The sequence below is a fragment of the Saccoglossus kowalevskii genome, chromosome 11 (assembly GCF_978046115.1).
Source record: "Saccoglossus kowalevskii chromosome 11, keSacKowa6.1, whole genome shotgun sequence".
Classification (NCBI taxonomy): Eukaryota; Metazoa; Hemichordata; class Enteropneusta; family Harrimaniidae; genus Saccoglossus; species Saccoglossus kowalevskii.
Window position 1 is genome coordinate 25,144,209 of NC_140651.1, and position 26,704 is coordinate 25,170,912.

A 26,704-nucleotide genomic window follows, 5' to 3' on the forward strand; every position below is an offset into this window, starting at 1 on the left:
ATAATAACAACAATAATAATATTGGTCATCAAATAGTTGGGAGACTCCATCCTAATGAAACTGACACATATACACCTGTGAAGGTGCCCTCAGCCAATAAGAAGCCAGCTTTACCCGTTCATCAGAGTATCAAGAAAGGTATACTGATTACACCAGATGGTACTACCATTAAAAATTGTATGATGTAACTGTGCTGCTATATATATATATGTACATGTATAACTTGCTGTGCTTAAAAACATCTTTGTAACAATGTACATCTTAAGCTTCACTGACCTCATGACTAATAGTCTTATACATGTGGACCCATGTCTTGTATGTTTTCTCATCTGACTTGTTGAAATATGCTTGCACTGTACTTGCTGGTAAATTTATAGCTTTAGTATCTGAACTGTATATTGCTTTATTGTGTTCTCAAACTGTTTCTGATCTTCTTATTCAGTTACTTAACACTGCTATGTCAGATATTTTGTTTGCTCAAAATGCTAATGGCATGGTGACCCGGTACATAACAATAGTTTTACCAAATGACTGGTAAATCGTAATCTTGCTGAAGTCTTTGGGGGTTTGGTTTTTTCTGTGAATAAATTCCATTGTCCGTGTCTAACTAACTAATTTGTATTGCTATTGTTGTATGTTGTACATGTATTTAATAACTTTATTATTTGTACATTGAAGACAATTTGTAAATCAGAATAGCATCTAACTATTTGTGGCACATGAGCCTAGATTTGATCACTGTTATAGAACAGTCAGGTATGACTTTGCCGTGGAGACATGTTTTCCAATCATCAAAATCTGCTAACTTGAATGCTCACTGGTCAATATACTTGTGTATGCTATTCCTCAAATATTTGTTAGTTATTGTGATGTTGAATTTCAAAGCATGAACATTTACAGGCCTTGAAATATATATACAAAATTAAATGTTTGCAGGTTGTATTAATTTTACCATCTGGTTTTGTTGTTGCAGGATCAACTGAGCATTATTACCCGGAACCACATTCGCCTGAGCACAAGGTAATACAAGATGATGGTGATACCAGACCATTAACATTATTAGAAATAGCACAGGGTAAATCTAGAGATGATATAAGCAAAGAAAGCAATGGCTCAGTTCCTGTTATCCAAGTAACAGCAACAGTGAGTATATCAGTCTGTCAAACAACTTGCACATACTCTTTTTTTTTTTCCATGCCTGAGTGGATGATTTTGCATCTCCTTCTCTAAAACCATTGTCAATATCTTGGTGTAATTTGTTCTCGCTTTCTTTTAACCTTGTAAATAACATGGTGGAATCGGATCAGATCAAAACAGTGCATTGTGCGTCATTTGTCATTGCCTGCATGGTGATTTTCTTTTCACTTTATGTCATACAAAATGTGGTAGTGCATTTTTTCACACTTTACCAAACATCAGGGGACAGATGTAAGCATTTGATTAAACTTTACACTAGATCAATAATATTTAAACTTAAACCTGTGTTAGTGACCACTTCTATATAAAGCAACCCTACCTGTAGTGCCCACTTTTAGGCAGTCCTAAGATATAATGTATGAGAAACTTGCGTATAAAGTCTACCTATCTTATGTGACCACACTTTCAGCAATAGTTTTGCAGGTTTGCCTTTGTTCAGAGACCAAAATAACATTTAGCATTCTGTTTATGAAACAAATTTTAATTTCCTCTAATCAAACTCATCTGATATTGATCAACTCAAATAAATTTATTTTTGTTTCCTAAGAACCATCTCATTGTTTTCTGGACACATATGTCAAATGTATGAGTTGGTATTCATAAATAAATTACTCAAATCTCCACATATTAAACCACATGCCTCTAAAGAATATTTTAATGAAGTCCTTTAGGTAGTCGCTATACACAGGTTTGACTGTCCTTTAGGTAGTCGCTATACACAGGTTTGACTGTCCTTTAGGTAGTCGCTGTACACAGGTTTGACTGTCCTTTTATATATATAGGTAGTCGCTATACACAGGTTTGACTGTCCTTTAGGTAGTCGCTATACACAGGTTTGACTGTCTTTTAGGTAGTCGCTATACACAGGTTTGACTGTCCTTTAGGTAGTCGCTATACACAGGTTTGACTGTCCTTTTAGGTAGTCGCTATACACAGGTTTGACTGTATATGCATCATGCACATGGTGTATGGTTGTTCACTTCGTAGTTGGTGTATAAATGTGTGTCAGCTGTTATTCAAAATGTATGACTAATCCTCATAATATTCTAATAATCCAAAACTGATAATACCAGTTCCTAAAAAAAAAAATATCCAACCACCTGTTGATTCTCGTCTTCAAGTTTATCATTTCTTTAACAGTTATTAACAGCAATTAATTTCACAATTGGTTTCAAAGCAAAGTCATAACATCATTCAACTAACTACTGTAACAGTGTTGATTTCACAATCATTGGTTGTGATTTTGAAAGGTATGATGTTGTATAAGAAATTTCTGAATGCCTGCGTAATATTAATCATCAATTTGCTCTTGCATAATTAACACAAACTAATTATTATTATAATAATACATTCTGACTCTATTTTAATAGATCTTTAAAATCCCATAGAATTTGCAAATCACTTCCATATTTAAATCACCTCATGTCCATATATGGTAAACTAGTGCTTCTTTCATAGATAAACTATCTGACATACATATCTGCTTTTTGTCTTTTTTTCATGAAAGCTATTTCTACTTATTGACAAACTGATATACTCATAATTTTGGTAAAGTTCAACTACCCAATCAGTTTGTTTTGCTGTTTATGCAAATGAATAAATGAATTGAACAGATGGCCATTGTGAAATTGAATATTCCTACAACCGTTGATTTTTGAGTGACTTGTGCACTGACTTACTGTGAATGAAAAAGCAACTCAACCACCAGTATTGCAATGTAGTTCACTGTTTTGCTAACAAAATAGCAATATTGATAGTTCAAATGGTAACAGTTTTGTTAATGTAAACTGACATCAATATTGCTTCTTTGTTAGCAAAACAGTGGGATGTGTTCACAGTATTAAAGCATGTACATTGTGTTAAAGCATGTACATTGTGTTAAAGCATGTACATTGTGTTAAAGCATGTACATTGTGTTAAAGCATGGACTGCAACTATCATGTCTGTAGTGAAAGCGCTGTCCATAAATAAGTTGATCGCCCCTGTTTAGATTATGGTAGGGTAAAGGTTACTGTTGCTGTTGATTTGTTCGTGCTGGATACTTATTCACTTGCTTGTATTTTGATAATACCACTACAAATTTTTTTTTCAAAACAATCTCATCAACCTGACGTATTTGTCCAGTAATGAAAGATGATGCACTGTCTATTATTGCATAAACGGGGCCAGGACAGAGATGTCCGCAATAAAGGGTGAGGCGTAGTTGAGCCTATACAGTGGACATACCCGTTTGATGGGCAGTTCAATTTTAAGACCATGGATATGCATGCAGTGGCAGCTTGAGTAGAAAGAAATAGTGTGGTTCATGCGTCATGGATGCTTGTGTTCAGTGATGCATAGAAGTTCATGAGCAACCACTATGCAAACATACACACCTAGATAAATTGCCCGATGAAAGTGACCAGGATTTTTTGACCTGAACAAATGTTTTTTTTTTTAAACTTTCTATACATATGTAGGGAAACATTGAATATTGATGAGATTCACACACACACACACACACACACACACACACACAATCTTGTTTGTAAGTGCATGCATTGATGACAAGTACTGCCCAGTTATTGTCTATTAACAACGCTGCTCATACTAACAATCCACCAATGAGAATACAGTATTTCAATAATGAGCAGTGCATATTATTATAATTAAAGATACTCAAGCATTTATAATTCTATAGAAGTATCAGTGTTCATTCAAAAAACTGAAACAAGGTACATTACAGTAAAGTCACCAGCTCAACTAAAATAACACACCGTCTCTCATGATAATGTTTATTCTGCAGAATGATTGATACTGAATTAATCAATAATTCAACCAATTAAATATGGATGTTCGTTTTATGAACACATGGCAATGATATAACAGTTAGACTACAGTCAGGTAACTGATTAAACATACAGTTGGGAATATGAAGTTATCAAAATCAGTATTTTAAAAATCCGTTTACTAATCTTTCACAAAATAATGAAATATTTTTGATGGATAAGCAACAAGAGTATTCCCTTTTTCGGTTCAGTTATTGTCTTTATACCAAAAGAGACATTTCATTAAAAGATCATGAGACATCAAGTGTTGAACTAAATTGTTTTGTTAATTGAATTATTGTACTCGGAACACATACACGTAACCATATGACTGTTGTGTTTACAAATGCTAAGAATACTGCATGGTAATATGCACGGTTCGGCAAATGAGGGGGTCATGCTTATGTAGGTCAGTCCCTCTCTTGTAATAGTTGAATGCTGGTATGAATCCTGGATCCCATAAAACAGTTATTGACTTTTATCGGTGATAGCATATAACATATTAATTTAAAGAACTGCATGTAAATATACATGTAGTAGTATATGCATGCTAGTGGTGTATATCATAGATGTTCTACAGATGTCTCAGATCCAGTCATCAGATTTCAATGAAACTTTGTACACAAGTCAACTGGGAACATACATGACTTTTTTTGCAATCAGATCTTATTCATAATAATCACTTCATTTGCATAAATTGTTCATTTTTTAGCTGTTTAAATCCCATGTTATCTTAATAACTACTCATAAGATTTCAATAAAACTTGTACATAGGTGTTTTCTGATACATGTAATGTATATAGACCTGATTACTTTAGAGTTGAAATCTATGCACATTAATTCCTTTTTTTGGCTTTCCTCTGATATCTCAATAAATTAATTACCACATTTAAATTAAACTTGATACGTGTGTGCTCTGGGATATTCCTATAATGCAAACCACAGATGAACAATTAAATTCCTGTCTTTCGTTTCAATTAGTTTTTTTCTATTATTATAAGTTTCAATGCCGTGGATCAGACTGTTTACACATTGTGCATCACAAAGTGCAGAACAGCATTTACCTACAGACATCTGGTCTAAAATGATAATCTTAAATTTTTCATTTCAATATCTGGAGTATTTTTCTACATTTTTAATTGATTTTGACTTTGGCCTTCAGCTAGCAATGACAATTAGCAGCATGCATTTAATGCATCGCCATGCATGAACACAAATGCACATACACTGGTAGCTATGATCTCACTAAGCCCCCTAATATCAGGTCTGGCAATATCAACACATCTGTGTGTTGCCTTTGAATTGCATGTGAGTGTTTTATTTTGTTTGCTAAGATGGCTGCCAATTTGAATATTTTCCATGGTAACGTCATGTCATGCATACCAAGAGTATGCGCAAGTTAGAACGAAGCTTCTATAATTATGCGTCTGAGCACATTGGGAGATTTAACTATAATTCTATAGTATGTATTTATGCAGGGGGTTAGACATTTGAAAGCATATTTTTTTCCCACCAACGTTCTGCCTATTAGGTATTTTTGGGGGGAATTTTTGGGATAATTTTAGATTGAAAAGACATAATTTCATAATGACTACTGATCTTGATCCAAACTTTAGAAAAAATGTGAAAAAAATGAGGAGGGTTTGTGAAAGATAGGAAGGGTCAACTTTGTTGCTCAAAATGTTAGTCTGTTTTTATTTTATCCTAAACATTCTCTGAAAGCTTTGTTGATATCAGTGTATTTATTCTATCAAAAATTGGCCCGCTTATAGACAATAGTTTATTTAAACACGACCAATGACTAAACTGAGATAATGTTGAATGATTGGCAAACGAAATTAGTATCCATTGCCATGGCAACATCTATGCTAATAGAAATTATAATGTATGCCTGTGTAATGTATATATAAAGAGAATCGCAGGTTTTATAACATTCTTTTTTATTACATCTTAATTCAATTCTTGTTTTTTAAAACGTTGAGGTTTACCAGCAGACTGCGAGTACATCGTGTACATTTTTAGGAAGCGTGTCATTTCCGTAAGATTTGTAACGAGAGAATCATGAAAAGACGCGTATCCTTTAAAAATGTATAACTGTCGTGTATGAATAATCAATGCCCTTGGTGATATAGTAATCACGTAAAAAGCTGACTGGAGAAGGTAACGAGCTGAACGTGACTCCCCAGTGCCATTCATAAAATCAACTCTCAAACCACCAACATGGCTTTTCTATCTGCAGAATGGAAAAATGAGGGAAGTATTGTGCTTTTATTCTGATTTATGGCAATTTGTGTTTCCTCATTCTGTGCGTTTTATAGCATTATTCAATGTGCATGTAATTTTAGTAATTGTGTCTTGAAATCTACATTTTAGATTCTAATTTGTGTATAGCTGTGACTGTGTTGGTGTTGTGTGTATCCCACAGAGACACCATTAGAGTTTAAGGATTTGTTGGGTTGGGTCGGGTGGGGTGGGGTGTGGTGGGGTAAAAATGGGTGTGATGTGCCAGACAGGTGGTATATTTATAACTATTACATGCGATATGACATCACAAATTATAAATGATTGCACAAAACTGCTAGCAGGTGTGCGTAATCAATTCTCACACATTGTCACTCAAAGTACGCGGTAACGTGCATATTGTCCTTAAAATAATATATAAATTTATGCTCTGATCATTATATATTTTCATTCATTGGAACGTGTGCATCAGTAAAAATTCTCATTTTGAATTGTTTTGCAATATTTTAAAAATCCATTAATGATTCACAATCATATCATAAAATAAATGTTGAGCGTAGACAATAATTTGAGTTTAAAATCGGAATAAAACGCATGCATAAAGAACCAGGTTAAAATTTCACTACTCCAGTATTCTCAGAGTAGCTCAAAAATAAAACAGTTAAAAAATAAAATATTTTATTTTGATCATTCCATACATTTGACTATTTTTTAATAATTTAATCGATAAGACATTCTTTTATTATTCATTCCATCATTTTTAATTTCATCTTGCCACGTGATAATAATTTATCACTTTATGCATGTGTCGAGGAATGTTAATACAAATATTTCTGAGATAATTATTCATATTTTCTCTGAAATGTATTTATTAAATTTCATAAATTTCAACTGTTAATTCTATTATTAAGTCTTATAATCATGATAATATACATACAGCCAGAAATCTTTGATGACATTATCATAAATGTCAGAGGAATAATGTAAAATGATTTTTGTTTGTTTTGCGCCAATAATTAATTCTCAATAAACTTGAGGTGATCACATGACTTGAGTTCAATGGTTGCCATATTGGCATTCTACAATACGAAAGGGGTCGATCGCAAAATTCAAGAAATTTATAACTGTCTGAATAATGACTGGTTGGGTTATGTTTATCGTTTTGTGTATTGCATGTTAGCCAAAGCCTTATGTCGCAATTAAATCACTTTTTCGCTCAATGCAAATGTTTTGAAATGATACACCGAAAAAAAACATTTTAAATATATTAAACTGTAACTTAAGCATTTTAAATATATTAAACTCTAACTTAAGCATGATGCATGACCATCCATGAAGTTTTATTAAACTATAATGACTGCCTCTTACTGGTGATTTACAATGACTGTCGCAATCAAGGGATAATCATGAATTTTCACAAAACTCACGACAGCGAGTGCAGAGCAGAGCAGTAGCGTAATGAATGACCAGGCATTATGGTACGATTTATTCCTACTCTCTGACTATACGCACTGTGACGAGCAATGCAACCACTTCCCAAAGCAACTCATCATGATATGATAAAACCCAACGTGTTTGTAATCCATGAAATGCTGTGTCGCATACCGACTGAGATCAACTATACGATCGTTGCGTCATAGAGGGCTGTGTGCGGCAGGTATTATAGGCTTGAAAGAAAAACAAATATTGTTTCTGTTCGCCACATGCACAAGTTAAAAACATGTACATGTATATCACAGCTTTTTTTTGTCAGGATTTCAGAAAATCTGAAAAACTGAATTTATATGAAAAAATAACAAAACTTACCATTAATAACAATTGAAAAATGTAAATAAAACTGTACACAGTGATTTTAGAAAAAAAAATCACAAAAAACATTTCCTTTTGGCAATATATCAGAAATTTAAATAACTTAGTTGTTCAGTACTGTGCAAGGAATCAGTCTGACCTTCACCCGAGGGGTTATAAAAGTATAATGACCTTTCAAAGGGTCAAAGTAAGCAAAAACATTTATAAATTATCATAATAGCAATTCCATTTTCACTTAATTGTTGCAATTACATGCAATTGTTCAACCAAATGAAAATTAAATTTGTTTTCAATATAATTTTTGGATCTTGATTATATTAATTTTAAAGTTTGAAAATTGAAGGAGGATATTTTGTCTGAGCCCCCTAATCATTCACTTTATGAGAGATGAAACCACTAATTGTTTAAAATATAAGACTGGAGATGGCAGGCAGCCATTTATTTTGACAAGCTTATTAATCCTAAAAAGTAATCAAACAAGTATTTTCTCAACTTGCAACTGTTTGAATAATTAACATGCATAGATATTGTGAAACATGTTGCAATTTTTACGTCATTTCAGTGAATTTGACTAATGGCATAAATTAACAGAATCTTAATTCGCTGAAGTGCCAACAAATAATATACTTTATCTTGGATTTGCTGCATCTTGAATTTAATAGCGAAATTATGCATTAGCCTAAAAGACTAGTTTTAGAGAGCACTAATTAGCATATGAATTATGATGCAAAATTATACACAAAATTATAATTATTCTGTAATCAGTGTTTCATTGGGCATTCGTGATAAAAAAAAGTTAACCGCTGGATGTAATTCTTCGTAGAGTTTGAAGATACGATGATTCAAGCACATGACATTACCTGTATGCTGTATTATCTACATACTGAAGATGATATAACATAGTCAGTGCCACCATTATTAAAAAAATTATTAAACTTGCCGCAAAACAGTGAATAAGATCAATTACCAGGTTGAAGTCAGATGGTTAAATTCTCACCAATCATTTAGTAAAATTATTCATTCTCACCAATCCATCATTTAAATAATGAGTACTATGATTAGTTTTGTGCGTAAAGTCCTAATATAAACTGCATCATTACAAGTGCCTGTGAAACTGCCTGGTTTGACATTGCAAGTATCTATATGTATAAGTCCCAGAAATTACAGAAATTTTAGTCTCCTTGACTGCATGGCTGACTGAATGTTCGAGAGGAAAAATTTTTGAGTAATTAAAGCAGTTTTTTAATTACGAATTTTATATATTTTGACCAACTTTAATGTATCACTTACTGAAAACCTCCATGGATAGCCGATAAGCACAGCCAGCTGACATACAAGTGATAATCAAATAAATACGGATAATCTACCGATAGATATTTACTACATGAGAGCATCCATTTTAAATACGGCTTGAAACTAAAGAAATGGACAAGTAGAGAAACACTCGCTCTATACCAGTTGTGGGGTATATATATATATATATATATATATATATATATATATATATATATATATATATAAAAAGAAATTAAATGCTGTATCACTGCAAATTTTATGTGATATGTACATGTAATCTATGTGTGCACAGAACAAAACTGGGCATTAGTAAATATGCTGTCACAATGAAGTACCAGTAGATGGGGAAACAGACATCATAATAAAAAACTTGACTAGAAAATTAATTTAACAACAACTTGTAGGGAAAAAAAGTTAAAATTAATAAAAGAAAGGTCAGAAAAATTTGAGCAAGAGAGTCTGGTGGTGAAATAGTTTAATAATCACTATCAGGCCATTAATTCTTGATCACAAATAAAAAGAAAAAAACTTACTGACTGTAAATTAAATCAGAGATAATTTGTTTTCTTTATCTTTATATAAATCACAGTATTGAGAGAATGCAAAATGATGTCATAGACAAAAAAATTCAGTTTAAAATTTGTTTATTTAAAAATATGTTGAAAGAAAAAAGTGACTAATATCTTGATAGATTGAATCATAAATATGGTGGTCATAGAAGATGAATTATTTTAACAATAATTACTTTTTGAAGGATCATGATGATCATAAAATTCCCATGCGAGATAGTACTGGGATTATGAATCATATGTTTAGCAAACTTAGTGTTCTCAAACATGTTTCACTCAATTATTAATAAGAACGTTGAAATCGGAGCACCAGTCGGTCATTAAACGAATAGCTTATAATAACTGAATTAAGGTCATGTGGAGTTGAATAGAGACTGGCCGGCATTTCTAACATTCCAGCAATTTTTTGTTCAGTCAGTAATCTTTAATGTTTTAAAATGTGTTTTAAATGGTGATAGTTGCTGCAATATGATGTATATAAATTGGGTCCAATATATGATACATGTAAAATAACTGATTAAAGCGCGGTGGTTGTCGCGTGTTCGAATTTCATGTCAATAAACAATGTATTTTACACGCGTTGTGTATGTCTATGAGTCCCATATCGAACAGGACGCGGCACAACGACTGCCGCCCTTTAATTTACATAAAATTCAATTTGCTACGTGATACAAAACATGTATGTCTACTGACAGTATTTTAATAACTTTATTACATTACATAGTAAAATTAGAATTACAAAATTATTACATCATTCATACACTTATAATAGACATTGTTTTTATCCATTGTGAATTTTGATGTTTCATGTTCACAAACTGTTACAGTAATACACTGTTCAATGAATGCATAAACAAGCTTTTATGGGAATGAATAAATATTTATAAAACCTTTTAATCGAAAGCTCTGATCAAATGCAGAGTAAACACTTGGCTTGAAAGCAATTTGGTAATAATTACCCATGAGTCTTTGCAGGTTTCGTCAGATTTTAATATTACTGTGCATGCACACAAAATACATTCTACTCTGTCGGTATGCACCCACTTAGGTGTTGTGGTGAGATGAGTTGTTTTCAATAGTTGTATTTAATAATAAAACATTCATAAATATTTTATATAAAAAAATGATTTCTTCTTCAGATGCTAATTTTATAAAACAGTTAACAAATCATATTTATGGTTTGAAAAGGAAAAGCAGTGAATTCAGGTTGATATTGTCAATGAGGATTTAACAAACAAACCACTGATAAAAAACAAAAACAAAAAAAAACGTATTTGCGAAATCTACAACTGTTCTGTACACGCCATATTGTTTGACATTCACTCGATGTATTGCATTTATGCTTGCAAAATAATATTTTCAAAGAGTTTTTCACTTTTCAAGTCTATATGAATTCCGTATAATGTATTTGGGATTGGTAAAAAAAATTATTGCTGTTTATAAAAATGGAATTCTATTTGTTTTGAATGCATAGAGCCCTGTCATTAATTAAATTTTCTTAGATAACAACCACAATGTCCACTGAACATAACGTTACGAGTCATGTGGGTGTTGCCATCTTTCAACTTCAGTACACATGTCTTTCTGTTCTCTTTTATATAAATTATTCCTGTATATTCAAATTTAAATAATTATGATTGAAATTGTACAAGGGGCGCAAAATATTCCTATCATGTCATATTTTACTAATTATGTTGGTCATGCCCCAATGAAAGCAACTGATGCATGTACCAATATATTATATTGATAATTCTGGTCTACTTAATTTCAATTGTAAGACAATGTGTATGAAATATTAATTTATTTCAAATATAGTTGATAATGTTATTCAACCATTTTTATATCAGGCGTGAATACAGGCCATTGAGTCACTAGTTGTTAACGAAATCAAAACAGGATTTACTTGTTTCAATGTCTGATTATAACTTTTAATTACTCTCTTATTCATTTAAGGATGGACATGCAGGTAAAATAATTGAGATTAGAAATTTTGAATGTTTATATTATACACTTGAGTCACCCATACTAGCTTAATTAGGTAGAAGCAGGAGTAAAATGTGTCAGCATTTGATCTGTGGTTCAGACCTTTTCGAAAAGTTGCTAATATAACTACCGGTACCTATATATCTTCTGAAAGCTTAAATATAGGCAAATGAGGGATTACTGGTACATACATGTACTTGTTGGCTAATTTTGTGATTTGTTTTGACAATTTCAACTTTTGAAAACATTTTTTTTAATCACTTTCATGTCACCTGAACAGCCTGTTGATTAATTAATGTTTGTAAAGCCCATATGCTGATACATGGGTGATATGTTAACTCTCATGTGAAAACTACATGTCCACTTGAAGGGTGAAATGTACCAACATGTACATGAGTATACTACAAAATTTCAGTGGTCAGTGAGAGGTTTTCTGCAGGTCATACAAGTGGAATGCTTATTGGGGTCAGGGGTCAGTGAGAGGTTTTCTGCAGGTCATACAAGTGGAATGCTTATTGGGGTTAGGGGTCAGTGAGAGGTTTTCTGCAGGTCATACAAAGTGGAATGCTTATAGGAGTCAGGGGTTGGTGAGAAGTTTTCTGCTGGTCATACAAAGTGGAATGCTTATAGGAGTCAGGGGTCAGTGAGAGGTTTTCTGCAGGTCAAAGTGGAATGCTTATAGGAGTCGGGGGTCAGTGAGAGGTTTTCTGCAGGTCAAAGTGGAATGCTTATAGGAGTCGGGGGTCAGTGAGAGGTTTTCTGCAGGTCATACAAAGTGGAATGCTTATAGGAGTTAGGGGTTGGTGAGAGGTTTTCTGCAGGTCATACAAAGTGGAATGCTTATAGGAGTCAGGGGTTGGTGAGAGGTTTTCTGCAGGTCATACAAAGTGGAATGCTTATAGGAGTCGGGGGTTGGTGAGAGGTTTTTTTGGTTCCCAGAAAGTATAGCAATGAATGTATGTATTGACTTGTGTGAAATGAACACAGGTCAATCTAGGAGCAGAGTATAATGAATGAAATTATGAACTGTGCTTACATTTCTGTTAATGGACAAGATTGACATGCAGTCTTTTGAATTTAGTTATTTTTTATTGGAGGTGATTATATCCATGGGACACATTCATTGAATTGTTTGTTTTATATTGCCTTGTATGACTTTTTCATATGGGCAACATTGATTGAGTCATTTGTTTCACATGTTCTTAGAATTTTTTTTCTATGGTCATATTGGTTTGATCATTTACTTGGTAACCTTGGGTGAAATCTTTTTAATTTTATTCAGATATCAAATTAGAACTTCAATTTTATACTGGGAAATCATGAGTTAAAATTCTTTCTGAAGATTGGGACAAAAAAAGAAAAATTTTTTGAGTAAAAACTGAAAATTGACTCAAATTTTGTCTGTTCACTCCAAAATTTGGTTTCATTTCAAGGACATATTGAAAAATATAAGAAAAAAATGTAGAAAAGTTTGGTTGAGAGTCTGGATGTGAAAAGGTTATGCTGAAAAAACAACAGAATGTGAAATTTGACATTTATGCAAGTTTATATATACAAATTTTCAGTTTAACATTTGCAGACACCAAACAATGTACGGTACTGAGGATGTGTTTGGCTGCAAGCATTTATCCATTCTTTCATTCTGTCATTTTATATGTCAGTTGATCAATCAGTCAACTGATTACGCTGGAATACAATTCTCAGATATCATTAATTTACAGCAGACAGTTTCTTTTGGTGATAAATGCTAATTTGTTCATTTATGAGCAGTAAATTTATGATTTTATGTTTTCCCTTTAAATTACAATACATGGGATATAATCAAGCATTCAAATATTTATTTGCAACTCTGAACGGATTCGTTAAAATTTTTTAATTTTTTTTTGTTGTAGTCAAAATGAGACAATATTAGTTTGAAATGTATACAAGTCGTGTTCCTTCTTGCATTTTATATGCCCATTTTATTTTTAAGTGTGTATGAAACATCAAATTTGCTTAATGTGGCCTCGCATCTCAGAGTATAAAGTAAATGTGTTAGGGGTACTATTATACATCCTGATTGATTGGGCCAATGGGTTCAAGTTATTTGTTATGCATTAACTGTAAGCCTCAGGGTTTTTTTTTTTTATGTTTCTGTAGTAATCTGTTATACATGTAGGTCTTGAACACAAATTATATAGGGTCTGCAGGTATGACTATAACATGTACTAAGGATTATTTATTGTGATCTGCAAGTAAACTGCTGTTGTTTTTTCTTTCTTTTTTTCTTTTTTTAATTTCTAGACAATAAAATCACTGCTATGTCTCTGAATTTTTTGTTTTTGTTTTAGATACTAATTGTGCCCATGTTAACATTTTCACCACCAGATCACTTTTTTCACAAATTCACAAAATAGTATCATAGTCTGTACTTTCTTACAAAAGATTGGGACAAAAATAGCCAAATTTTTTGAGTAAAAACTGAAAATTGATCCAAATTTTGTCTGTTGGCTTCAAAATTATGTTTCATTTCCAGAAATATTAAGGAATATAAGAAAAATGTGCAGACAATATAATTTGGGCGTGAAAGTCTGGTGGTAAAAAAGGTTAAAATCTCCCTATCCAAATACTGCATGCTTTGAATGCTGGGAAGATTGTATTCTGATTTATAGTGTAAGTGCACAGTGTGCTCCGGGAATCAAACCAACCACCTCCCTGTGAGAGTTGAATTTATTTTAACAATTCTCTGTCATCGTTCACGTCCTAAATAAATAAACTGCTGTTGCTTGAATTGAATTGATTACAAGAGACAAGTATAAATTCAACCTGTTATAAAAGGACATTCAAGTATTTCTTACAATTTTATGTTTTAAATGTGTTGCAGAATTATTTGTTTGGTTGCAAGTTATCAATTTTGATTATTTTTATTCCAAATACTGTAAAATACTTCATTTTTGCTTGGAATTAATTTTCACTATTTTCGCTGAAGTAATGATTCAGTTAAAATAAAATCCAGTGAATATACTTTTTAGTCCCCGTTCGGACGCAGTCCGAAAACGGGGACTTTTGTTTTGCCCTGTGTGCGTGCGTCCGTCCGTCCGTGCGTCCGTGATCACCTGTATCTCGAACATGCATGGACCGATTAAGTTCAAACTTCACTCATACATCACGCATTATATGGGACATATGCACATGCATTTTTTTCATGATCTGATTAACGATAGCCGAATAGCGGCCATTTTAAGGCCGGACCCGGATCTCAGTTATGCATGGACGGATTTTGTTCAAATTTGGTACATACATTAAACATAATAGGACCTTGATGCACGTCATTTTTTTTTTGGATCGGGTTCGAAATGGCCGACTGGCGGCCATTTTGTTTTAAAGAATTCAGTTCTGGATCCGTATCTGAGACATGCTTGGATTGATCGAGTTCAAACTTCACACACACAAGGTACATCATGTCACAAATATGTATGTGCATTTATTTCATGATCTCATTAACGATAGCCAAATGGGGGCCGCTTTAAGGCCGAAAATGCATTGAAATCGCACATTTTCACAATTCCGGACCCGTATCTCAGTTATGCATGGATGGATTTTGTTCAAATTTGGTACATACATTAAACATAATAGGACCTTGATGCACGTCTTTTTTTTTTTCGGATCAAGTTCGAAATGGCCGACTGGCGGCCATTTTGTTAAAGAATTCAGTTCTGGATCCGTATGCAAAACATGTCTGGATTGATCAAGTTCAAACTTCACACACACATGGTACATCATGTCACAAATAGAGATGTGCATTTGTTTTATGATCTGCTTAACAATAGTGGAATGATGGCCATTTTAAGGCCGAAAATGCATCAAAATCACGTATTTTCACAATTCCAGAACCGGATCTCAGTCATGCATGGATGGATTTTGTTCAGATTTAGCACAATGTGTTGTACATATGCAGGTGCATTTCGGTCATGATCTGCTTTGAATGTATATGTCACTCAAATATGAACGGAACGGGGACGTGTCATTGACAATGACTTGTTTTCCTATATTTTACATTAAACTCACCAAAAATCAGTGAAAATAAATTCCATACAAAATACCTAAAAAATCTTTTCAGCGAAAATTAATTCTAGCTATAAAATAAAGTATTTCATAGTACATGTTTAGAAGAAGTCTGTGGGAAAAAGCCATATTTTGAACTGTTATATGAATCTATATTGTTAAAGCTGTGTTCGTGGTACCCTGTAGTCATACTGATAATTCTTGTAATACATTAGTTTTAGATTTAATACCTTACAACATCCTGAGTTTTGCTATGTTAACCAGTGATGAATGACTAAAAATCACCATTTTCATTGGTGTTTGTCTGTTTTCTTGTATGAAAAGTTAGATATGTCTGTCACAAGTGTATTATTGTATTCAATCTACACCGACCAGGTGCTCGTATGGCGATAACTTATTTGGGTTGTTGTCTGCAGGTTGTTGTTGTTGTGCCGGACTAATGATCAGTGGGTTTTAAATTCAACCTTGAATTTGTAACTTAATTACCATTGATTGTGATACAGACTGATTCATGGTCCGATCAAAGACAGTGACCGAGTTCCAGCTAAATTTTTGATTCACTGTATGAAAGCGTCTTACTACTTACTATTGATGCAACACGCCATTATTCCATGCACCTGCTTGCATTCATATCTTACATGTCGGTGGAGGCAATATTGATATTCAGCATCAGGAACTGTAGTCTGGCAGAAACGTTTACAAAATTGTATTGTTTCATATTGTACATAAAAAGAGCCATTTTTTACAGTAATTTTTAAATTATATTCAAGACTGTCACTACAGCAAGGTCGCTTATCCATAATTAAAAAAAAAATGTGAAAACTCTAAACAAAAATTGTACATAGCTTACACTCGAAACCTCTCTCTAGAATACCCAAGAATTGAAGTATAATTTAAATATATTCACTATGCTTGATAAAAGGAGCCATCTGATTGGCGGAACATTTCTCTATTTCAACTGTAGTGGTGCAATTAGCATACACCAGTTTCTTTCAAGATACTTTAAAGTAGTAAGCTTTTGTATCATGATTATAACTTATTTTTAGGAAAATTTTTCTAGAATTGTATGTGCAAACAAATCTGGTATGAATTTGTCAATGTATGGAAGATAAGACTGCACACTTAACAAATTATTAGAATGTAAGGTTTGTTGATAAGATTTAATTCATTATTCATATTAAAACAAAGAAATATACTGTAAACGGTATTTTTAAGAGATAAATGAATGCATAACCATGGCAACAGCAATCTATTCATCTTGTATATTGAAATTCGACAAGTCATTGATGTAATGGCTTGAACTTTCAAACTGAGCAAATAATGGTAAGTGTATTTCAGCTTTTGACATTTTCCTTTCAGGTTATTCATACCAAGACTTTCTTGTCGTGCGTTAAATTGATAATTGTTTTGCTATTTTTTGCTTCAACAGGTGCACCATGAGGAGGATGAGAATATTGATAAGCATTTTGTTAAAGGACATTCCTCTACTGGTTCACCCGCTAGGATTAGCCAATTATCAGCCAACACATTGGTAAGCAGTGCCTACAGTATTTTCACATTCATTATGCAAATAAGCTAATTATATGCAGCATAGGACAAATTAGACTAATCTGATTGGTCATGTCTGCTATACGAATTATGCAAATAAGCTAATTTATATGCAGCATTGGACAAATTAAATGAATCTGATTTGTTTTCCATGTTTGATGCTTTACACTTTGCAACAAGTTTTTAGGACTGTTCCACTTTTGAATAAATTAACACAATTGTGGCCATCATCTGTAATAAATATATTCTTTTTATCTCACGATCATTGAATTTTTAGTAATTTAGTCAAATTTTCCTAAATTATTACCATGATTTATAAAGATATGCAGCATTATTATTCATCATTATTCATGTGATTGAGATATTTCATCAAACATTTTTTTCTGACCAATAGCCCCACAGAATGGAAACGTTCAATTAACAGAAATGCGCGAGATTATCTCGGTATTTAAACAATGCAAAAAACAGCCAGACACTAAAACTTGGAATTTAACCAAATAAAATAAAATAACTAAATCTAAACATATGGCATGAACATTTTGATGCATTTATTTTCATGATTTTGTTTTTATTTTACTAGACTCTGTTGATATGCTTATTTCTGCTTGCCTGCATTCCAATTCCTATCTGCTTTTGCACCATAATTCATCATATTGCTTCAATGCTTCAAATCCACAATTTGCAATATAGTAGCATTTTTTTTCGTAATTTTGTTATAAATGAGAACAAAACAGTTGGCCATTTTGGATTTGAAACCAATATGGCTGCCATTTTGAATTTGAACCAATATGGCTGCCATTTTGGATTTGAAACCAATATGGCTGCCATTTTGGATTTGAAACCAATATATTCTGCCATTTTCAATTTGAAACCAACATGGATGCCATTTTGAACTTGAAGCCAATATGGCTGCCATTTTGATTTTGAAACCAATATGGCTGCCATTTGGGATTTGAAACCAATATGGCTGCCATTTGGGATTTGAACATTGAATCACTTAATTATAACTATTTAAAAATTGCTATTGGCGAAACAAATCTGATACTAGCTCAGGAGATCCCTCCTTTTGACAGGTGATTTTCTTATGATTACAAATATAATACATGACTTTGTATATATGGGATAAAATTATGTCAACATCATGACCTATATATACCTGATATCTTATGACTGCTTAGTTAATACTTGTAGTTGTATGGTGGGTATACTGTCTATTAAAAGGATAGCATTTCTATTCAATATTGAGTGCATGCAAAATCTTAACTGCAATCTGGTAGCATGCAAGTTATGTTTTATTTTGAAAGAATCTTTTTTCTAGAACTAGAATTTATTTATTATTTTGTTTCTAAGTTTAGTTAAGGGTTCTGAGTTGTGGACCTTATTTATTTTGATTATAACACTATATTATAAGATTTTCTATTTTTATACAATTTACTCTTGAAAAACTGACATAAAAACGTGGCTTCTTTTTGCAGCTGCAACAAGAAAGCCATTGTCAAACAATCAATCTACTTGTTGAAGCTAGACAATTTAAATCGTGCACTTGTGCCTAGAACTGCTGGTATATGTTTGGAGTGTACCAGAAACAAATGCAATGCCCGGCAAGAAATCCCACAATTAAAAAAAAAAAAAAGTTTCTCGTAAGAAAAATAGTCGTCCTTTTTGTTGTCCATGCACATTTTAACTGTTTCTGTCCAAGTCAGTTGTTAAAAAAAGTTCCTCTAAGCATAACTTCTATCAGTATAAATACTCATATACTGTGGAATACTTTATTTTCGCTGGAATTAATTTTCGCTGAAAAGGCTTTTTGAGCGTTTTGTATGGAATTTATTTTCACTGATTTTTGATGAGTTTAATATGAAATATAGGAAAATTAGTATATTCGCTGGATTTTATTTTCACGGAATCATCCCTTCAGCGAAAATAGCGAAAATAAATTCCAAGCGAAAATAAAGTATTCTACAGTACTTTAATGTCCATCAATTTTTGATGACTCTGCCCTTTTTAAATTTGGATGGCAAGGATGTCTTCGTTTGTAATTTGATTAGAACTTTATGATAATTATTGAATTATTGTTTCACTTAATTTGCTATGTATGAATATGAACGTGTGCTGCATAGAGTGGTTTAGGTATCTAAAAACTAAAATAAATTGCACAACTTAGATAATATGAAACTTTAATAGATTTGCTTATAGGGGTATGACAGGTGCAAATGCAACGGCAAATGCAAGAAAAGGGCTTGCAACCTCCTTGTTTGACAGTAACATAATATTAACTCCATTTAAAATACAACAAAATCAAGCATATGATTTGGTTCCTCGATGTAAGCTGCAGTTCTTGTCGCAAAACGAATAGTTTAGTGAGATGTTATTCTTAAGGGCAAACATTCTGGTATTTTCACCGCCTGGCAAGCATCACGGTTGAAAACAAACGCCGAAAACTCTCATAAACGGTACTTTGTGATGGTTGTTGGGATTCTCCTGAGTAGTGTAACAAGATTACAACATGTGTAAATTGTTCAGGATTGTCTCACAGTTGATTTTATGCTGTTTACGACCAGCGTTGCACAACAGCTCACACAAAGCTCATGAAATACATGGTACAGTGGTGCGCGTCTTCGCAACATAGAACATTCAGTGAAGTAGCTCTGCCTCCAATAATAGCTAATCATATGCTACTACATGTATGTAGTGGAAATTGTATGCTCTTACATTTAATCAACCCCTGACTATCTTTTTCCCCTCCTTCATACCATGATATCAAAACAATTTTGTATTATTTTAAAAATGAACTGTTTTTATAATTTTATCATTTTGTACAATTTTTTTTTGGAAAACTACAGTTTTCAGTTTCATGTTTCTCCCTCGCAGAGTTGTATCAGCATAGAACGCTTGTACTGTGCACCGCCTTCTTCATTTTATGTAAGTTTTCTTTAACCTGCCCATAATATGGTAAACCATATAGTCATTTCCACCACCCATCCCATCCCATCCCATCCCATCCCATCCCATCCCATCTCCGTTCCAGCATTTAAAATTATTTTTTATTTTATTTTTCCAAATAAGATTTGTTTTCACTACATTAAATCATTCATAACCATGCATCTTAAACTAATTCCTTCAAACCAAGCTTGCTTACTAATTAACATAATACTCATTATCGTATAATTTAAATGCCTGTTTTGTATTGGCTGATGGTGGTCACATGATTTTAAGTCATATGACATATTTCAGCCAATGGGTTTTCTTTTTAATTTGTATATTACAAAGTTGATGGGGGTGATAAATTGATGTTTTAATTTAATTGTCCATTCTTTCCTAAGTTTGTCCTTTTATTTTTAGCTCACCCATATTTAACTGTTATTCCCAATTTGCATGTGAAATTTTATTTACTTATTAAATATTACCAGTCTTCATTTTAGCACAACTGTTATATTTTCAGGGAAGTGTTGACAGTCTTACAAGTTTTTATAGTTCAGCCGGTGAGAGGAATTTTGGAAAGATAACGGTGACTGGCGATATCAAATTTGGTTTGTCCTACAACTATAAAACTGGTGTATTTGAAGTAAAGATTGTAGCATGTCGAGATTTAGCACCTGTGGATGTCAAAAGAAATACATCTGACCCGTGAGTATACCTCAAAAAAAAAAATCATTGCTAGTCATTTGTTTATCTTTTTAAATTGTCAATTAAGTGAAAAATGTCATACTTTCAAAACTCATGATACTGAATCAATCGTAGGTGGTTGTTGTGAAATGTGCGTGTTCATAGAATTTCATGAAATGAAGTATTTACATGCATTGTATTACTTCGCATGGGAGCTACATCATACACAGCATGTTGTAAAAACCACTAAACTTTGTGTTGCTAAATGGTTCACATTTCGTTAAATGTTTAAGATATTGATACATGAATGCCACCTAGTCAGATGAAAGATTAATATTTTTGTTTGAACAAACAAAAAAATGAAAATTTTTTATATCTTTTACAATGATATGAAATGTAGTTTCATTTTAGCACTTGCGGGCGCTATAACACACATACCACATACCAGGGGGTTATTGAAGCACACCGTTCTTTGAAAGAATTGAGTTTCTACTGAGTTTTAGATTCTTTTTGTTTATTCGTTATTGATTAGAAAATTCTCGGAATGATGTGATGCTACGGTACAAAATCATTTACATGCTCGCTGAACAAAACTTGTATGAAGAAATTTTAATACATCAAAAAACAAAACAAAAGGAGGTATTTATTTATCTCACTCAAGAAGGCAAAAACATTTTCTACTTTAATACAGTCCTGAAAAAAAAAACTTGAAATGAACAAGAACCATTCCTATCATTGACTCATTCTGATTAGTAATAATCATTTGACCTTTGACCCTCTGAACGCCGAAGTTGAGTAATGGTTCAACTTCTACTACCAAGTTTTTTTAGCTCCGCTGTCGACTTTGTCGAGCGAGCTTATCATGTGCGTGATTGTCCGTGTCAATGTTTTACTTTTTCGACTTCTTCTTGAAAACTACAAGCCTGAATGCTTTGATACTTAGTGTATATGTACCTTGGGTAGACCTCTCTTAGATTTGTTCATTTTGTAATGATATCTTTAATTTTTGTGAATATTTTTGTAATTTTTGGTAAAAAGTGATATTTTCGACTTCTCGTTGAAAACCGCAAGTCCAATTGCTCTGATGTTACATATATAGGTACTACATGTGGATCTCTCTCAGATTTGTTCATTTCATGATGATATCTTCAATTCTCAAATTTTGGTGAATATTTTTGTCATTTTTGGTAAAAAGTGATATTTTCGACTTCTTGTTAAAAAACGCAAGTCCAATTGCTTTGATATTACATATATACATGTAGGTACTACATGTAGTTCTAACTCAGATTTGTTTATTTTGTAATGATATCTTTAATCTCTAATTTTCATGAATATTTTTGTAACTTTTGGTAAAAAGTGATATTTTTCACTTTTTGTTGAAAACCGCAAGTCTGATTGTTTTGATACTATACATATTGTTCATTTTCTAATGATATCTTCTGTTCTTTAATTGAAATGTGCGGAGCTATCTCAGCCGAGAGGCTGCTTGTCTGTTACTTTACGGGTGTTTTGTGTTCTGGAATTGATTCATAAGAAACTCATCTATGAGTCATTTCTTGATACAAAACTTCATATTAGAAAATTGAAATATTAAATATCCAAGCTCTGTAATAAATAATTATTTGGAGGTTTTCGCAACAAGAGGAAATTAAAATCATTAATTAAAAACAAAGGAATGTGTGCAAAATTTTGCAACATTAGGTTTTCACTGGAAAAATTACAGCATTATATAAATTATTTAGTCTGTTATGTGGTTTATAATACTGTAAAATCTGTATTAGAAACCGCGGCTTCTATTAAAATGGTACAATGCAATAGAGGGGATGCGGCTTCTATTAGAGCATCTACACATATGAGAAATGATGAATTTTTGGTTCTCAATTATTCAAAAAGAATGGGTGCGACTTCTATTAGGGATGCGGCTTCTAATACAGATTTTACGGTACTAGCTGGGGAATCAGCATGTCACTACCATTCTCTTTCATGAAGAGTACTTATCTCGTTATTTACCTTCGTTAATGTGTGAACTGTTGGCAAGTGCTAATTAAAGTCTTGTGGATGCGTCATACTATACATTGATGTCTGTGATTTGCTGCATCATGTTTGTCATCTAAATTAGATGTCATAGATCTTTTAGTAAATGTCTTCTCTTTATTTTAATCAACAGTTATGCCAAAACATATCTACTTCCTGATAAAACAAAGAACGGTAAAAGAAAAACCCGAATAAAGAAACGTACATTAAATCCAGCATTTGATGAAACACTCAAGGTAATGATAAAATGACTTATCAAATTCATCCCTATAGTGTGAAATATTTGATGGTGGAAATATTATGGATTTGTCATAATTCTGAATCTTGCAGGCCTTGGAACAACTGTGAATCAACCTTACTGCGTCAATCATTACACTATTCAATAACGTTAGCGAATGAAATTCAACATTTTGAAAACAATTTAAAATGAAAGAAGAAATGATCATAACATTCAGATGCACTAAAAAAATCTCTGATAGTTGAAAATGAAAGTGACAATAGCTGTAACTATCAATCTTTTTTTCTTTTATTTTTATTTTTAATAAAACATTTCCTGTTTATAGTGCCAATTTGTAACATTCATAGCCAAAATATGGACACTAAAAGGTTAACATATATGCTGTATACCAACATTGTACATTCAATCACTTCTATTAAAATCCAGTTTTCTCAAAATCAGTTTTCTCAGAATCTCTGTCAGTGATTACGATACAAGATGACAGCTTACTTGGGACACCCTGGGGAAAATTTTAAATACGTTGCCTTTCTCAGAAGGCTCCTCACTGATGTTTTTATGTGTCAATTGTGTGTCATCATATTTCAGTCTGTCACATAACTGATTTCAACAAGATGGCAACTATTAGACTCTTAGCGTTCACATCACATTGGCCTTGTGTAGGGTCACTTTGCTCATGCAGTTGTGTCTAAACTAGTTTGGTATGATTTGGTGATATTTATGTGGTTTTATTTAAACAAAAAAATGTTCAATATCACAGCTATTACCACTTTAATAATAGTACATATATTTCCCTTTATAGTCTAGATTCAAAATATGGAGTTTTATTTTGCCATTTGCTCATTCCAGTATTTTGCCACAATATTGAATACGCTTCTCGAAAATCCCCCCCCCCCCACCCTCCAATTCCACAGCATTGTTGCAGTCTTTGAGGAGGGAGGGGTGCAACCATAACCATTTTCACCATAACAACAAATGTAGTTAAGCCTATTTTTCTCAACTTCATCTTTGAGGGAGATTTTTAAGCTGCCAATAGATTAAAAAATATTTGTTATTTTGTTGTCAGTATTTAATTAGCGAAAGCGAGTTGCAGACACGAACACTGTGGATATCTATATGGCATAATGATGCGTTCGGTCACAACGATTTCCTCGGAGAGATACAGCTTCCGTTAGATGATATCAACTTAGAAGACTTTCATCCTGAGTGGCGGCCGCTTTGTCCACGTGTCCTTGTAAGTATACATTCGTCTTCTGTTTAATGTATGCATATAGATGCATTGTTTGTATCATCGATGCATGTCTGAGGTTTAACACCAGAATAAACTTGTATACCAATACTTACCAAGACCAATAACCAATAGGAAATGTTCATGTGTGGCCATTTGGTCTAAATATAACAAATTTATGTATAGCTAATACTGTAAAATCTGTATTAAAAGCTGTGGCTTCTATTACAATGGTACAATGTAACAGAGAAGAAGCAGCTTCTATTAGAGTATCTACACATATCAGAAGTTATGAATTTTTGGTTCTCAATTATTCAAAAAGAATATTAAGAGATGCGGCTTCTAATATAGATATTACTGTAGTTTCAAATGTCAAATTTGGCAGAAAACAATTGTGTTTGCTGTTTGTCTAGTTTAAACTCTTCTACACAAATTTTGCGGGCACTTTTTTGATGTTTTGTGCTCGAAAATTAATTCTCAAGAAACTCATTCCTTCTCATATTACAACACACTTGTTTGGTTTCACCTTCCTATTGGAAAATTGAAATATTAAAAGAAATCGAGAGGAAATTATAATCATCAGTTGAAAACCGAGAAATATTCGCGCATAATTGATTTTTGTTTTCATGCAAAAAAAAGACAATTTGGATACCATTGAGTCATTTTGATCATGTAAATCCATTTGACATTGCATCTTGGCAGAAACATATTTATAGTAAAATTAAGATGTAATATGGCAGAACACATACACAATGTGTAATAGAAATAATGTAAAATACTTTATTTTAGCTGGATTTAATTTTCGCTGAATAGCCTTTTTTTGGGAAAAAAAAGTATATTCGCTGGATTTTATTTTCGCTGAATCATTCCTTCAGTGAAAATAGCGAAAATTAAATGGAAGTGAAAATAAAGTATTCTACAGTGCATGCATGCCCAGATTTATATCTATACTTATGTGCATAGGGATCCTGTACAACAAACAAGGTTCCACTTGGACTGCTCAATCATCGGTTGTCTTCCCAGGACCCCTCCTCAATCCATTTTCAAACTAAAACTTCCTCACCCTCACTGGAATCGTTCAATCATTTCAGGCACTTTCGTTCTCTCAGTTGAGCAAAGAGAATTTTTCCAGCCACAGATTTAAAGATAACATTGACATTTGACTAATTATCAGCTAATTTTAATCACTATTTAATATCACTTTTTTAGCTCCGCTGTCGACTTTGTCGAGCGGAGCTTATCATATGAGTGATTGTTCTCCGTCGTCTGTGTCAATGTTTTACTTTTTCGACTTCTTCTTGAAAATTACAAGCCTGAATGCTTTGATACTTGGTGTGTATGTACCTGGGGTAGACCTCTCTTAGATTTGTTGATTTCATGATGATATCTTCATTTTGGTGAATATTTTTGTAATTTTTGGTAAAAAGTGTTTTTTTTGACTTCTTGTTAAAAACCGCAAGTCCAATTGCTTTGATATTACATATATAGATACTGCATGTGGACCTTTCTCAGATTTGTTCATTTTGTGATGATATCCTCAAATCTCTAATTTTGGTGAATATTTTTGTCATTTTTGATAAATAGTGATATTGTTGACTTCTTGTTAAAAACTGCAAGTCCAATTGCTTTGATATTACGTATATAGATGCTACATGTGGACATTTCTGAGAGATTTGTTCATTTCGTGATGATATCTTAAATTATCTAATTTTGATGAATATTTCTGTCATTTTTGGTAAAAAGTGATATTTTTGAATTCTTGTTGAAAAAAGCAAGTCCGATTGCTATACATACTATACATATTGTTAAGTTTTTAAAGAAATCTTCAGTTCTTTAATTGAAATGTGCCTTGCTAACAGCGGAGCTATCTCAGCCGAGAGGCTGCTTGTTTTAATATACAATTTCAGAATCTGAACAGGTATAATCTAATGTAAATCAGTTTTAACGTACTTTCTATAAATCTGGTATGCTTGGACTTCCAAGCTACAGGATACCTTAATTTCATGTTTTGCTACACGATAAATCATTGTTGTGCTCCGTTTTGTAATAATCTGCACATTTACAATTTTACGTTATTTTTGACAATACTGGTTAAATATATAAATTT

General features: G+C 32.6%; 1 protein-coding gene across 3 annotated transcripts in view; it reads left to right on the forward strand.

The window, feature by feature from the left end:
• The window catches only part of LOC100371393 (synaptotagmin-like protein 4), a 93,404-nt gene that overhangs the window by 59,244 nt on the left and 7,456 nt on the right, over positions 1-26,704 (forward strand). Inside the window, exons 7-12 of one of the 3 annotated variants that reach the window (XM_085505053.1) lie at positions 974-1,143; positions 17,376-17,477; positions 20,366-20,416; positions 20,937-21,121; positions 23,268-23,370; positions 24,436-24,603. In XM_085505053.1, coding sequence (XP_085361179.1) covers positions 974-1,143; positions 17,376-17,477; positions 20,366-20,416; positions 20,937-21,121; positions 23,268-23,370; positions 24,436-24,603 — 779 coding nt within the window. The remainder of the gene's footprint in view (positions 1-973; positions 1,144-17,375; positions 17,478-20,365; positions 20,417-20,936; positions 21,122-23,267; positions 23,371-24,435; positions 24,604-26,704) is intronic. The other 2 variants (XM_085505055.1, XM_085505054.1) reach the window with 2 other exon arrangements.